The sequence below is a fragment of the Ctenopharyngodon idella genome, chromosome 18, assembly GCF_019924925.1.
Source record: "Ctenopharyngodon idella isolate HZGC_01 chromosome 18, HZGC01, whole genome shotgun sequence".
Lineage (NCBI taxonomy): Eukaryota > Metazoa > Chordata > Actinopteri > Cypriniformes > Xenocyprididae > Ctenopharyngodon > Ctenopharyngodon idella.
The window spans coordinates 42,943-59,730 of record NC_067237.1 but is presented as its reverse complement, the minus strand read 5'-3'; the positions used below and the strand labels follow the sequence as shown (position 1 = coordinate 59,730).

Genomic DNA, 16,788 nt, shown 5'->3' with positions numbered 1-16,788 from the left:
TTAGTTGCTCTAGAAACTCATGTTCAGATTTTTATAAATGGCGCATACAGTAATTGGTATTAACTTTTATATCACTCACCTCTGCCTTATTGCCTTATGATGCAGTTACTTCTGCTGTCCTTCTTCATTGCGTCTTTTCTTTTCTAAGTCCAGCTGCTGTTTTCTCTCCTAACCGGAGAGTGTTTTATTCACTCATTTCTGGTCAGGCTCAGGGAGGGACCGCCATCAGGCATCCCAGGAATGCTGTAATGTTATTCCTAACTGAGACTCTATTTTTATCTTCTCTGTAAGCTCTTTTTTCCCTCTCAGTCTTATCTACTTAAAAATTATCGAACATCTCTTACTGCAATAATAATAACAACTTGGGTATCAATGTCATTGCTAAAGTGACTTGAAATGAGGTTGTGGTAACAGTGTTGACGTTTGGTGTTCATATAGAGTAAACTACATAGGTGTGCAACACAGACACAGAACATCAGCTGTGTCCCTAATAAGATGATGAATTTAATTTGCACTAGTGATGAGACAAATAAGGCTTTCTGAATCTTTAAAACGTTTGAAATAATCGCTTTGAAACATGATTGACTGCATGGAAAGACTCGAAACACTAGCGCCATCTGCTGGTCAAAGGCAACAACGGCTAAGATTTCACACTACAAAATGTAGCTATACTTTAATTGCAGACTTTCATGAAAAAAAAAAAGAAGAAATTTTATAAAAGTGTATTTATGCTTCTATATAATAGTAATTTGTCTTTGAAATAGACAAATAAATGAATGATGATGAAAAGGGGGCGTAACAGGGCAGAAGTAACACCAACATTTCTTTCAAAATACAATTTAGCTATTTTGTTAGTTGTATATATCCTATATCAAATTTTGTTTAATAATAGTGTAAAAGCCTACAGATACATCTAGATTCACTCATTTACTCGTCAGATAAATTTAAATTCTCCAATAACAGCTCTGTCAGTTTTAACAGCAACAGAATAGACCCAAAACATGATGAACAATGAAACTGACTGACTGTCAATCAGCCCACACTTGCTTGAATCATTCTGATATTGTGGTGCTAAATCATTATGAAATGGCCTCATATCAGTTTCTCTCTGGAATCGACCAGCATTTCGAAAGCTTCATTTCTTAACAGTCTGGCGTAACCGTTGCGCTGATGACGTAACGATGCTGAAATCACGCGATGTACACATTTACAAGCAATGTATCGACCACTGATCCCTATTATACAGCTATATTATAAATCACTTATCTATATATAGATCTCTATTATATATTATAGATCAGTTTTGCAGACACAATATTCTAGTAACTTTTCACTGTTTATTAACAACATAACAATGTTATAAACTTATTTAATTGGAAATTAGAGTTGCCTGAAATTATGTTTACCTTAATTACTCCTGTCTCGAAGAGGGTTTCGATCTCTTTAATAAGTGAAATCTTCAGTCAAACTCATCTTGCTCTTCTCTCAGCGAGCATCTGTATTCCGTGAAGAGTGTCGATGTCTCCCCCTGGCGGTCACTGCAGCGGCCGCGCTTCTCTCTTCTTCTTCTTCAGTTTCTATTGCGGGTGACATACAACGACAGGTGCATTACCGCCACTTGCTGGTTAGGAGTGTGAGTCATGAACAAATTAAGGTATTCTTACAACTTGTATTGAAGTACTCATATTCTTGTGCTTAAAGGGTTAGTTCACCCCAAAATGAAATTTCTGTCATTAAGTCCTCACCCAAACCCGTAAGAGCTTTGTTTGTCTTCAGAACACAAATTAAGATATTTTTGATGAAATCCAAGGGTATCTAATCCACACATAGGCAGCAACGACATTGCACCTTTTGAGATCCAGAAATGTATTAAAGACATCGTTAAAACAGTCATGTGACTGCAGTGGTTCAACCTTAATGTTATGAAGCGACGAGAATACTTTTTGTGTGCAAAAAATTTGTCTGTCCCCTGTCATACTGCTACACTATTTTCGCTGCAGATCTTCATTGTTTACGTCCAAACGGCGGCTCAGTAACAACAGACGAATTTGTTAAATAAAGTCGTTATTTTTGTTTTGTTTTTGCGCACAAAAAGTATTCTTGTCTCTTCATAACATTAAGGTTGAACCACTGCAGTCACGTCGACTATTTTAATGATGTCTTTACTAATTTTCTGGACCTTGAATGATGGTAATTATGTTGCTTTCTATGGGGGATAAAAAAAAAATAAATAAATTAAAAAAAACTTGGATTTCATCAAAAATATCTTAATTTGTGTTCTGAAGATGAATGAAGGTCTTACGGGTGTGGAACGACATGAGGGAGAGTAATTAATGACAGAATTTTCATTTTTGGGTGAACTAACCCTTTAAGTTTGTTGTTATCAGATAGGCTATTAAGAATTTAAAACATCGTATGAATTTCTTTGCAGAATATACTTCAACTCAGACTTCATCTTAATTTTTCACAGAATCAGTATCTTTCTTTTATTACTATATGTTGGAGAGATCATTATGACATGCTCAGTTTCTTCTTGATTGAAGCTTCAATTCTTTGTATCATTTTCCCTTTATTCTATTTAGATTAAGTCTTAGACTTAGTGTTAACTTAGATTTGATCATAGAAGTCCACATTCAAGTCTAGAGATTATGGTTTCTTTACTTTTATTTTCCCCTGTTATTAGTTTTGAATGTTATAAAACCATTTTCCCATTCTATCTTCTTCCCATTGCTTCCTCCAACTTCTCATCTTGTTGTTTAATTAAACTCTTAATTTCCATTTTACTATACTTAACATTTATGTCTTTTTTCTTTGTTGCTTCCTTTGCTCTTTCGCATTCCATTTTAGTTCCTTTCACTCCCAGCTAACAAAAACATGTTCTAAGAACTTTTGCTAACGTTCTCATTTATAACCCAGTTATGAAAATGTTATTTCTGAATGTTCTCTGAACATTTACAATGTTTCTTTTGAATGTTCTAAAAATGTTCTGAAACAAGTAGTAACATATTAAAAATGTTAGACGAACGCCCAGATAAAACGTTTCTGAAAAACGTTCCATGAATGATTATAAATAAAGTTCTGAGGACGTTCTCTGTTCGCTGGACTCCTGCATGAACCAACGAAAGGTTAAACAGTCCTGATTATTGTCTGCAGGATCTCAATCAACATCTGCTCTGCTGTCAACAGTTTTTACTGTTGTTAATGAAGAACTTGAGTCAGATCGTAAAAGTATTTTCCCCAATCCACTGCGAAGCCATTAAGATAGGCTTCATTTATTTTGTAGTCAAGTCATTCTATTAATTAAATCCCCAACAAAACGGCAATGAATGTTGGTTATGAAATGAAAAACAGAGATAGAATCGTAAACAATTATCAAGAATTAAATTAATGTATTGGAACAAAATTATAGTACATATGCATAAATGTAGTGTACATTTGTCGATGATTTTATGCATATTATATGAAGAAATGTGAAGGGAACTTATTTGAGGGTATTTGATTCTGAACATTCTAATAAAACAGCATTGACAAGGGCATACATATTCATTGAAGGCACAAAACAGTCCGATGATCCTGATGTGTGACTGATCTTGCAGAATACCTACTTTGATATGAGTGACTGTGGCTCAATCCTTCGATCGTTGGTTGTTACGCAATGGCGTCATATGCCGTGGCTCCGCCCCCACGCAGGCGCGTGTCCGCTGCTCTCCCGTTCGCGCGCTCTCTTCATCAAGCTGCTGACAGTAGTGTCTCTGTTCAGGGCGCCGGTATAAAAGCTCTCTTTTTTTTCGGGGATCATGTCTGTGTCACCGGACAAACGGCGGAAGATGGAGTCTGCGCTGGAGCAGATCAAGAAATACACGGTGGTCGTCGCGGACACGGGCGACTTCAACGGTAAATGTCTTATAGATGTTTCCGTAACTGAATCTTGAGTCAGTTTGGTGCGTAATGAAGTGTTTACAACTGCTCGTGCGTTAATTCATTAATCCTTGAACCTGTTGACAGCTATCTAGTGGACACAACTAGTCAACACTCAAATCCGAGATCGTGCTGTCTGCTCACAGAAAACTACAAATGTCGCTTTCCTAATTTTCCCCTCAAGAAAAAAGTTCGGACGTTATTTGGTTAATGATTGCTAGTTAAAGTTAATCTGCATTGAGGAACTGACGCTTTCGTAATTTTGCTAGAGTTTTTTTCAGACCGTTGTCTTAATTAAGCGGAACTCATTGATAATGATATGCATGAGTGGTTAGGAACGTGTTGAGTTAGTCAGATCTGAGTAAAACATGTGATGCCTCCCAGTAATTGGTTTAATGTAAACCAAATCGACCGGGTCAGGAAAAAAACATCTCGTGTGGCATCATGCTGAGACCCGGAAGCGAAATTAGGAATCGCTGGACGAACACGGCTCATCTTATGAATATTAAGCATTCTACTTGACAGTCCTGATTGGACGAAAGGCAGATCTTAGTAATGGTCGTTAGTCACCTGGCGAATTACCGAATGCGTTGCTTTATTAATATTAATCATCTTACGCATCTTATGGGTTTGTCTGGCTTGTATTCTTGTGAGAAGGAAGGGTAGTTCTGAGAAACACGGATTGTGTTACCGCGGAAAACATGAAAACACATGAATAATGGAATCGGACCTCATTTAAAGTGATTAAAACGCGAGAATATTTAATCTTAGAATAAATGTATTGTAACTTTTACAGAAACGTAATGTAACTTTTTAATGACACAAATCCCCGAAATCAATTTCCAATCACTTATATTGACGTAAAGCCTTGTTTGCACTTACACATATCTCTGTACAAACGTGTTATTTAAAGCTGTTTTTCACAGATGTGAACACTATTAACAGGCAGACTGGACTTTCTCTGACAGTTCGTCCCTGTAACTTTGTCCAGAACACAGAAATGAGCTTTGGATGAGGTCCAAAGTCCAGCATCATTGTTGGTTGAATCGGATGGCTGTAACTTACATCAGATTTCATTGCCTAAGACTGTCTTGTGAAACTCACCACTGTCGATCAGTGATTTCAATGTTTGTTTTTACACAAGGAGGCGAAGGAGGATAAAACTCCCCTTTGCAGCTTTCTGCATTGTCATGATGATCAGGCAGTTGATCCCCATTGACAAGTTCCTGAGAGTTATGAATTTACCCACAACCAGACAAATAAACGAGACCGTGTTAAAGGGGTCATGAATTTAGAAATAAAATTTTCCTTGATCTTTTAACATGTAAGAGGTCATTGTACTATAAAAACATCCTGTAAGTTTCAGAACCCAAAACTAGTCCCAAAAACCACGTTTATTGAAACCAAGCTCTGAAAATGACTTGTTTTGGATTTTGTCCCATTATGATGTAATAGGGTAATTCTGTGTCAACTCAAACTGAGGTCCCCGGCTCAATTTTTTAAATTTTGTTAATATTTTTTTCTGTAGAAAGACAAACAAGTTAGAGGTGTAAAATTACTTAAGAAAGATGGCAGCATCATTATTCTATTTTTACATAGAGATTGGTAGGTCTGTTAGGAAAATCTCATGACTTTATCAATCTTTGTTTCATTATATGCCAACAGTGACCATTCAAAAATGACAAAAAGCACCTCTTGTGTTTTTTTTTTTTTTTTTTTTTTTGTCTCAAGTTTGCATGCCTGTAACTCAAGAAGTATTAAAGATATCTTAAAGGGTTAGATCACCCAAAAATAAAAATTCTGTCATTAATTACTCACCCTCATGTCTTTCCAAATTCACAAGACCGTCGTTCATCTTCGGAACACAAATTAAGATGACAGTTTTTTTTTTTTAATCTCCCATAGAAAGCAATGTAATTACCACATTTAAGGGCCAGAGAAGTAGTAAAGACAGTCGTTAAAAACAAAAAACAAAAAAACATCGTTAAAACAGTCGGCATGACTGCGGTGGTTCAACCTTAATGTTATGAAGCGACGAGAATACTTTTTTGTGCGCAAAAACAAAACAAAAACAATGACTCAAGGCTCGAAATTGCAACCATTTACTTTACATTACTTTTAAAATGCAACCAATTACTTTTCAGACAGAGTAATTAGAAAAGTATTTTAAATACAACATTGATGATGTAATTAGTAATTAGTAAATAATTACTTTTTTGAAGTAACTTACCCAACACTGTCAAGTCAAGTCAAGTCACCTTTATTTATATAGCGCTTTTTACAATGTAGATTGTGTCAAAGCAGCTTTACATTGATAACTGGTACATTGTTTGGCTGCACAGCAGCTCTTAAAGAATAGTGTCAATGCAGGCAGATCAAAGCACTGTTGAATATCAAATGATGTCGTTCGATTATTCTGACGATTACTTGAGTAATCGAACGCCCTCCTCCGGGGGCAGGTGCTGAGCCAGAGACAGATGCTCTCAGTGCTTGCCATTTATCACAACTATTCAGTCTTCAACCACATAATGTTTATTTTAGGTTTCAGACATTTAAATACATATAAGTGCTAGTAACAATACATTTAGAGTTTGTAAAATATACACTAATGTCTAAGGAAGCTGCAATAATAATCCTTTCCATTATAATTAGACAACACGTTATCTTCATATCAGATACATACTGTACATAAGGCAAGCAACTATAAAGTTTACCCTGTTCTTCTCCCTATTCACCGGACACTTACATCCATTCGTGTATTTCGAAAGAAGTGGATAAATTCACGTGTTGTAAATCCGACAGATCAGGGGCCGTATTCACAGAACGTTTTATGTTGCCACTAAGAGGCAGTAAACGTTCTTAGTTAAGAGTTTTCTCTTAAAACCTATTCACAAAGCTGCTGAGACAAACTTTTACCAAGGAATAGACAGAAGTCTTAAGCTAAGAGTAAGGGCGGGGTTGACCTCATTGCTATGGATGATGTCAACACTCTTACTAACTATGACCACAGTGATTGGCTGATAGGGGAGGAGTCTCTGTCAGTGATTTAATCACAGAAATATTGTAGAATGAGGTATCATGTTGCCATATTCAAATAAAGGTTTTAAAATGCAAATGTTGCGACAGTTTTCTGCATCTCTCCGCCACCCCTCCTCACTCTTGGCTGGACATACGGGGGAGAACTCTGGGTTTGGGCTAAATTCCAAGCTCGGAGGCCTCGATCCTCTTGGACAGCACAACAAATATTCTTATATATATATATATATATATATATATATATATATATATATATATATATATATATATTTTATATTTCTAGATCACACAATCATGCTGCTCTACTTATAAGTTATTAATAAAGAAAGTGAGATGTTATGATTTGGAAAGAGAAATTAGGTGACCAGGTTGAAAGACAGAATGCAAATGGCTTCATCCAAATTGAAAGGTTCACGTACCTGTTATTCAGCACAAACCCAAATGTTTCCATATTTTCAATGTAATATTTGGTTGCTAACCTATTATTTATTTTGTAAAGAATGGTTTGTACTTCACTCGTGTCCCAATCGTCCACATAAAACAGCAACCTACGGCCTGACCGTGATCATAAATACTACAGCTGAACTGTAAAAATGATTAAACTGCTGTATGAGTTAGAGCTGTGGTGTATTTTCATAAAGGCAGTTACAGGAGGAGGCTGTCAATTTTCTTTGTGTAAAATCCATTCTGTTCTGATGGTCTGTGGCCTCTTCTGTCTGCAGATGAACGGAAGTCTTTAAGAGCCCGATGAAAGGAAAAGTTAGCTTACAGACTCGGTCCCCCTGCTGGCAGAATATTGTTGTAACTAATTTAAATTATTTATAATTCCACTTATTGTTGGTATATAATTAACCTAGGGCTGGGCGATATGTAAAAAATATTTTATCGATAATCGCCTTAATATCGCGATATCCGATAATATCGCTTACTCGAGCCCCGCCCCGTCCGCCCCGCCCCCGTCGGAGACAACATAGCCGACAAGCACTGTAAACACACATCAGTTTGGTTGCACTTTATCTGACAATAGCCTGCAAATCAGTAGGCATAAACTTAATTTAATTAAAGGTTGAAGGTTTGTTTTTCTTTTCTTAGTTTGTGCTTTAATATAAAACATTAGCTTTGTTGTTATGTTAATCATTTCCACACTGATCAAGTGTTTGAAATGAATTTCGTTTCGTGAAGAGAACTGTTGAACTGATCAGAGTTTAACGGAGTTCACTGTGAAGGTGGACATTCTGGTGGTGATTGTAAGAATGATGCATGTTGATGTCAAATGTGTCTTGCCTATTTTTTCTTAAGGTCCGATGTTTCTCTTTCATTTTTGGAAGAGAAACATCGGACACATATCATGATGATAGGCTACGTTTAATTTATTTAATTTTAAATGCGTCGCGCTGTTTTTTAAACTTGTAGTTAAGCTATCATGTATTTGTTATTTGTCTAAACACTTTGATCAAATTGATTAAAAACAATTTGATTCGTTCTGCATGACCAAAAACGGAAAGGTTTTTTTTTTTTTTTTTTCTCATGTTTTAGAGCTCCGATGTGTCCTTACAGGCCTCTTATAACGAAATAATAGTAATAAAAAAATCATTATTTATTTGGAAAATAAGTAATAACAAATGTTGTTTGTGAATTTTATTTTTCATTTATTTTGATAATGAACAGGCTGCGATGTCAAGCAGTGCTATTGACGTGTGCGCGCGAGGCGCCGGCGTGATCACTTGAACTGCTTCCTTCCACCAGTGAAAACAACTTAAAATAGGCTACTCATTTTTGGTCATACATAAACTATAAAGAGTTTAATCATATCTGTGTACACTCACAACAAAAACAAAACATTTTGTTTTTGTAAAATAAAGAAAACAGGTAGCCTACCACTTTCTTCCGTCTTAGTTTCCTTTTGAACGTGTTTGTGTGGAGAGCGTCGCAAAAAAAATAAATTAAAACAGCATATGGCTTCAGTTTTTTTTTTTTTTTCTTTCGTTTTGTTAATCTGTTAATTGTTTAAGTGAATATATTTTGTGTATTTATTCGTTTTATTTAGGCTATATGAGTTTATTTTGCGTTGCAGAATCCTCCTTTTCTGTTGTTTGCGCGTGTAAAACGAAACCACTGGAAAACAAATGTGGTTATTTTTAACGAGTCATAGACACTTAGACTATCCATTCTAATTTAATTTAGCCTTTTAATTCTAATTTAACAATCTTGTCGGTTTAAACAGAAATATACATTATTAGCGCCGCGGGTATAGGAGGTTGATGTCAATACACAAATCCAGTATAGTCTGTTACACACACATGCGTGACAAAACTGTGTTTACGGGAATGCTTGAATGTTTTAAAAATAAAAATACATTGTTAATAAGCAAAATCAAAATGTTACTTTTATAAAGAGTAGCCTAGACCTATTCGATTCCTGGCCTTAAGTAAATGTGATTCCAGAATAGATTTTTTTTTTTATTCCTAATTAATTAGCTAGCTACTATAGGCTACACAATATTTCATTTATGCTATGTGAATAAATATGTGAATGGTAACTACGGGACTATGTTAAATGTTTTTTTTTTTCTTTTCTCGATATTGGCGATTATCGTCTGTAACTGACTTTTAATATCGACATCGTGATACTTGCAAGACATCGTAGATATACGATAATATCGTCATATCGCCCAGCCCTAAATTAACCGTTATAATCAAATAAGCGATTTTCATTGTAAATGCATGTTCATTTGCCAGACATCCCATATGAACAGTATGTAGTAGTTGACATACGAGTGTTGTATGTTAAAGCCATGACACACCAAACCAGCATCAATGAACTAGCGGCGATGAAAGCCGACTGTTTTGGCCTCGCGTCGCCTGTGTCTGGGCCAAAAGAATGTGCTTGAACTGCAAAGTCTACAGCCATTGGCCAACTGGCGTGTGTGTTCTGCACCTGCGTGTGAGGAAAGATGGTCTTCACTTTCTTCCTTCTAGACAGCCATGTCGTTATGAAAATATTTGCATATTGAAAGGCTCAGAAGAGATGGTTAAATAAGAACAGCCTTCCATCTGTGCCCTCCTGACTTTGTTGTTTGCTTACTTTTATCACTTTTGCTATTATTCTCATACATTAGTTTGCCAATCTGAACAGCCAATCAGAGCGATCTCTCTCACTGACTGTCTGAGGCAGATTAAACATCCTCAGTCGGCTGAAAATCCACAGACGGTGTGAAACACAAAGCAAAAACTGCTAGCTCCTTTCTTAATAAAACAGGCTGTGTGACTATGAGGAATGATTACCTCAAAATGTATGTCCGAATGCAAGTTCAAGGGACTACATGCACCTCTTTAGCTGTTGTCACATGGCAGTGATTATGCGGCATGCCGTAGGTTGCCGACTTCTGCCCTAATAAAGGACTGAAGACGCCTATTGTCTGTGTGTGTGTTTTATTACTCATCTCCTATTCATTGGCTCAGATTATGTTCAGGCAAAGCCTCATAAACCCGAATAACTAGATTTTAGGTTAACAGTACTCCAGAATCATCTTTGTTGGCAAAAATGCCAAACAGGACGGGAGTTATTATCAGTTACTAAAGATGTCAAGCTGTATGTAATTTTAAATGTACAGTTTTGAACCAGAAATCTTTTGTTGCACGAGCCATGATCACACTCCTTTTAATTAACAGACACTGATATCAGCTTCTAATCATTTCTGGTCTGTATATCATCAATTGTTAGTTGCTTTAATTTGCCATGTTTTCTCCTGGGCAGCTATTGAAGAGTACAAGCCGCAGGATGCCACGACCAATCCATCTCTCATTCTGGCTGCAGCTAAAATGTCCACTTACCAGCACCTCGTGGACCAGGCCATAAAATACGGCATAGCTAACGGCGGGTAAGAGTATCGCTGTCCTTTCCTCAGACCATGAGCAAAATTCACTCCGCTCACTTCGATCCTGTTAAAAGGTTGCTAGAAACAGGACTGTTGTGCACAAATATGCTCTGCTATATAGTTTCTTACTGCTCTAATGAACAATATTCAATTTCAGGAGTGAGGAGGAGCAGGTGACCAATGCCATGGACAAGCTGTTTGTCAGCTTTGGTCTGGAAATCTTAAAGAAGGTTCCTGGCCGCGTCTCCACTGAAGTCGATGCCAGGTAAGAGTCAGGTGACGTTACATGGTCTACACTAGTTCTGTCATGACGCCACATTTCAGTAGTCCAAATTTCACAGTTCTCAATACCGATGTTGATACCACAGTCAACTATAGGAACGTGCTCCTTTTGAATTTTTTTTTTTTTTTTTTTTTAATAATGTAAATTGATATGCTTTAGTGCATTAGGTAAATATATATAGTGTGACATTTGTTAGTATTCAAATGTACATTAACAAATAAGCTTTTAATCATTTTATAACATCTGTTAAAATCATTTGTAGATTTTTAAAGAGTGCCGTGATCAATGTGATGTGAATCAATAGTTTAATGACATTTGTAAGCATTTTAATTTATATTAAATAATGATCTGTTAATCATGTAATGTTTAATAAGTTCATTAGTAAACATTAACAAGCACATTATCTCATTTTTCTAGCTGTGAATATATTATCTACTGATCTGTTAAGCATTATATAATGTTATGTTATATAATAATGAATAATAAAAAAATGATAATAATGTTACATAATGTTGTTAATGGGTTATTAATGAAAGTTATTATAAAGTGTTACCGCACAAAAATCCATTTCATGATTTTTACGGTAACATTTGGTACCTGCTGGACTCTCTGCGTAATTGATGTTGTAATGCACACAATTATTTGTGTATGTGTTTGTAAGATGTTTAATGACATGTGATGTTTGATTTTCAGGCTGTCATTTGATAAAGACGCGATGGTGTCTCGTGCCCGGAGACTCATCTCTCTGTATGAAGAGGCGGGAGTCAGTAAAGAGCGCATTCTCATCAAACTCTCCTCCACATGGGAGGGCATTCAGGCCGGACAGTGAGTGTGTTCACTACAGCTTATAAGATGAAGGTGTTAATTCATCACAGTGTTGTCATGATGACCGCACACATGGTGTGAAAGCTAATTCATCAAATGCACCTGTATTATTAATTAACAGATGAGAGCTAGTCCGCTGACGTCTGTGTGTTTGACTGTTTGTCAGGGAGTTGGAGGAGAAACACGGGATCCATTGCAACATGACTCTGCTGTTTTCATTCGCCCAGGCGGTCGCATGTGCCGAGGCCCGCGTCACCCTCATCTCCCCGTTTGTGGGCCGAATCCTGGACTGGTACAAGGAAAACTCAGACCGCAAGAACTACGAGCCCCATGAAGACCCAGGCATGTTCTCAGATAATAGCTCAGGCGGAAACATTCAACATCTCATATTGTTAATGTCTAAATATCAGGGCAAAAGCACAAAAAGGCATAATCAGATCGAAACGTGCACCCTCATGTTCAACAGGATGAGCAAACACTAGCTGTTGTGACACATGCTGCCGGGGGACACTCTTTAAGGGTTATGTGAAGCGTCATGCGTAGGACAGATAACGCACCCCAGACGTGTCATTGTGTTTACCTACTCAGGGTCAAGGCAGTAGTCCAAAACACTCAATCTGTTCTCTACACGGGCAAGAGTTCAACAGCAGACAAAGTGACTGTAATGAGTTTGAAGTTTGGCTCATGAAAAAACAATGGTCCGACAGCATGAAAATGGAGAGATTAGAAAAAGCGATGGATGCTGTGATATTTCCTCATATATGGCATATGCTTTAGACACGTCCGGCATGTGACCCCAAGTTTCTGCAAAGATTTCTGCACTTTCATGTGCCGTTTCAGGGCTGTCCGGGCTAAAGTCTTGCGTAGTGTCCTACATGTGGGTCTCTTTTCACTCAGCTTCTGTCTTGACGTCACTGTCTTTCTCTCAGGTGTACAGAGTGTGACCAAGATCTACAACTACTATAAGAAGTTCAACTACAGCACGGTGGTGATGGGCGCCTCCTTCAGGAACACGGGGGAAGTGAAGGCGTTGGCCGGCTGTGATCTGCTCACCATCTCTCCTGGGCTGCTGGGCGAGCTCAGCCAGGACCACAGCGCAGTCACGTGTTCCCTCACGCCACAGGGAGGTGAGCATCCACACGGACACAGACACAACCTTAAACCACCCATTTGAAACGCTTTTAGCAAGCGTGATCTTTCTTTCAGCGAAGGAGTGTGATCTGGAGCAGATACACCTGGATGAAAAGAGCTTCCGCTGGCTGCACAATGAGGACCGCATGGCTGTGGAGAAACTCTCTGACGGGATCCGCAAATTTGCCGCCGACGCCATTAAACTTGAGGCCATGATTAAGGTGCAAAAAAAAACACGCATTCATCCTCTTTTTCCTGTTTTCCTCCATTTGAGCCTGACAGTGTTTTTGTTTGTGATCTTTAAAGTGGCCACATTTGCAGAATGCAGAAATAATGCATGTTTGTGAAATGTAAAGATTTGAATGCTTTTATGTTGGGTGATTTTTAAACCCGTTGATGAGGTTGAGTAATGAAACTGTCTTATTAAATATCTTGTGTTAGCGGATGAATGCTGCTCGCTAGTACGTTGCTTTGTTCGCTGCACTTCTGTTTACACTTTACTCAGGGTGGTGTGGGCCTCAGCACATGCAACATCATTTTTTTCCCCCTGTATGTTTCAGGAGAAGATGTTTAATGTGAAGAACGGACAGTAGTGAAGCAGAGAGATGCTTTAGAGGACCAAACCCTTCACTCCCGCTCTGATCTCTGATTGGCCGGTTTAGCTGCACTCTTGGTTGTGTCAGACGGTCAGCCTGCAGTCTTAAAAATTATAAGCCATGCACATTTTAATAGAAAACTGATCCTAATGGAGTGCTCAGATTAAACCCTAAACCCAGACTAACTCCCAGCAAACCAGCAGATTTTGTGTTTTTACTGTAGGACCAATGGCTTTGAAGTGTACTGTAGCTTCAATAGTTTGTAATCCACTAGCTCTATTCATTTCTACAAACTTCACATGGGAAAGTGCATCAGTATTTTCTATCCAGCGACCCATGTTCTGATGATGAGAAATGTCGATCTTGTATCTGTCATTAAAACATCTTTCCTCACCAGAGTGCTTCCTTTTTTTTTATTTTTATTTTTTTTTTTTTTTAAATAACTTGTTGGGTCAAATGGTCTATATCAGATCATATGCTCTGAAATCAATACTCTGTCCCTTGGAGTTATAAGGTTCTTTCTGTATTCCGAGAAGTTTTGCGATTATTGAGCTTCAAACTTTCTGCATTCCATTCGACTGTGTAGATAGAAAATTTGTGTTTTCTAAAAAAAAAAAAAAAAAAAAAAAAAAAAAGTCCCAAAATGTACACATTAAAAAAAAAAAAAAAAACCATCACATATTGTAAATAAGTGGTCACAGAATAATATGTGAATAACTCAATTTTGACAAATGTCAGATAGAACCTTATAATTCCAAGGGGACGACTTCTCTTCAGCTGATTTCAGCACACGTTTTTGAATGTAAATGATTTTGTAGACCACCATGCCAATTTCTAAGTGTTGGGTTGTCACCGTTTCCCTTGTCAAGTCACCTTTATTTATATAGCGCTTTTTACAATGCACATTGTGTCAAAGCAGCTTTACAGTGATAACTGGTAAATAATTTTGGCTGCACAGCAGCTCTAGAAGAAAATAGTGTCATTGTCCAGTTTAAGTAAATTCAGTATTGATTTATTCCGTTATAAGTATCAAGTTATTAATTTAGTTAATTTATCTATATCAGCACTGGAGTAAACAGTGATGTCGGCATCCAGCGCAGTTCAGGGGTCCGTTCTTCGTACCTTGCTTAATACTGAGATGATTTGACAGATGCTAGATCTTCTAATCGTGATAACTGAACTTTGGCTAATTTTGTTCTTCAAACGAATTTGCGGATTGGATTAAAATATCTGGATTAAGTTGTCTAAGACTACCGCGCGTTCTCGTGTTCCATGAAAAGGGCAGATGTATCGATACTCGAAATCACGATCAGCAATGCAGCGATTGGCTGGCGTCAAGACGGCAACGTAATGACATCATATATTTAAAAAAGACACCTGACGAAAAACTTGACGAGTTTCTAGACATTTATAAGGAAACAGCCAAGCGAATAAAATGACAGAAGAACGACATAAATGATATAATAGATAAATGAAATGTGCACTTTTTTTTTTTTTTTTTTTTTTTTTTTTTTTTACACATGATTACCCAATTACGTAGGCTATATTCACGATTTCTAGCATTTGTACAGGTACTTTTATTTCAGTGTTGTAATTAGCAACTAATTTACATTTGAAGCAGATTTGACAGCATTAATTAAAGTTTCTTAAGGGTCAAGATCAAGTTATCTGCATCTCCCGCGCTTCATCAAGCCACTCCCATAATAGCTGTCGCGGTTCAAATTAATGCACGGCACAGACTATCTGTGCATCATGTGTGTAAGACTCCAATAAAAATATTAGGTAATTATTCCCTCACTAATGAATCTCTCAATGAGTAAAACTGGCTGTGTCTATATTATGATATACTACACGACATTATATTATTTGCAAATTTATTTTTAAATCATTATTACTGTCCCTGGTTTACATTAGGGTACTCTTGTGTGAAAGTAGCAGTGGCTGGGACAAACTTTGAGCATCAAAAAGATGCAATCTAATCCTGTTTACATGAAAAAGCCTGCTCCCGAGCAGGTTTAAGCTTACGGACCTGTTGCTATGAAAGCAAGTCCAGGATGAGCATCGAAGAACCGAACAATCCAAGATCATGTCAAATCGTCATCAATCAAATCCAGCTAACTGAGTTAGCAACGTACGAAGAATGGACCCCAGTTCACACACAATGGTGTTGATGCAGGCAGATCAAAATGTTGTTGAATATCAAATGTCAAGTGTCCCCAACTAAACAAGCCAAAGGCAACGACGGCAAGGAACCCAAACTCCAACAGGTGACAAACAGGTGATTAAATGGAGAAAAAAACCTTGGGAGAAACCAGGCTCAGTCGGGCAGCCAGTTCTCTCCTGGCGAACAGTGCATGATTATGATTCAGGCAGCTTTCATAAGTCCGACTGGGATCGCAACAGTCAAAGTATTTAATCCAGTTCCATCTAGTTGAGGATCATATTCATCACGCCGGTATGGGATGGTTTGTTGGGGATCTGTGCTACTGGCTGTCGTGTCAGTGAAGCCTTCACAGGAGATGATCCAGTTGACACAATCTCTGCTGACACTTCAGGGCTGCATTGTCGTCGTGTCTAGGCGCAGGTCCTCGATCTCACCTGGATACGGCCCGGATCCGGCTGACTACGGTAAACCTCGGGATAAAGAGAAACTAACATTACTGTAGATGCCATTCTTCTTCGGATGTAACGAGTACATCTGGTGTTACAGGAAGTGTTCCCGGTTCCGGCTGACCTAATATATGCAGCCTAACAATCCTTTAATGTATTTGAAAACATATATTGATAATGTGTTATGTGTCTGCCCGGTTAAAGAGATGCGTTTTTAGTCTAGATTTAAACTGACAGAGTGCGTCTGCTTCCTGAACAATGCTAGGAAGACTGTTCCAGAGTTTAGGTGCCAAATAGGAGAAGGATCTACCACCTGCGGATCATTTTGACATTCTAGGTATTATCAGCTGGCCTGAATTCTGAGATCGCAATAGACATGAATGACTATAATGCGTTAACAGCTCGCTCAGGTACTGGGGAGCTAAACCATTTAGTGCTTTGTAAGTAATTAGCAAGATTTTAAAATCTATACAATGTTTAACAGGGAGCCAATGCAGTGTTGACAGAACCGG

General features: G+C 37.7%; 2 protein-coding genes across 4 annotated transcripts in view; one reads left to right on the top strand and one right to left on the bottom strand.

Moving 5' to 3' along the window:
• tspan4a (tetraspanin 4a) overlaps positions 1 to 1,574 on the bottom strand; it is a 35,196-nt gene extending 33,622 nt beyond the window's left edge. Inside the window, exons 1-2 of one of the 3 annotated variants that reach the window (XM_051869901.1) lie at positions 1,407 to 1,531; positions 80 to 168 (exon numbers count right to left, since the gene is read on the bottom strand). The gene's annotated coding sequence lies outside the window, so the exon portion shown is untranslated. Of the gene's footprint in view, positions 1 to 79; positions 182 to 1,406 lie in introns of those variants that run through there. The other 2 variants (XM_051869900.1, XM_051869902.1) reach the window with 2 other exon arrangements.
• Positions 1,575 to 3,655: 2,081 nt separating this feature from the next.
• Positions 3,656 to 14,062, top strand: taldo1 (transaldolase 1). The gene is made up of 8 exons (XM_051869898.1): positions 3,656 to 3,894; positions 10,711 to 10,834; positions 10,989 to 11,096; positions 11,808 to 11,939; positions 12,106 to 12,281; positions 12,869 to 13,066; positions 13,146 to 13,291; positions 13,631 to 14,062. The coding sequence occupies exons 1-8, from the start codon at positions 3,798 to 3,800 to the stop codon at positions 13,661 to 13,663; spliced, it is 1,014 nt and encodes a 337-aa protein (XP_051725858.1). The 5' UTR covers positions 3,656 to 3,797; the 3' UTR covers positions 13,664 to 14,062.
• Positions 14,063 to 16,788: the final 2,726 nt, after the last annotated feature.

What these genes read in the sequence shown, in the direction of transcription:
- taldo1 (XM_051869898.1), top strand. Translation starts at nt 3,798, where the DNA reads ATGTCTGTGTCACCGGACAAACGGCGGAAGATGGAGTCTGCGCTGGAG. An exon ending in TCCACTGAAGTCGATGCCAG is followed by an intron (nt 11,097 to 11,807) that starts GTAAGAGTCAGG and finishes TTTGATTTTCAG; the next exon opens with GCTGTCATTTGATAAAGACG. An exon ending in GAGGGCATTCAGGCCGGACA is followed by an intron (nt 11,940 to 12,105) that starts GTGAGTGTGTTC and finishes ACTGTTTGTCAG; the next exon opens with GGAGTTGGAGGAGAAACACG.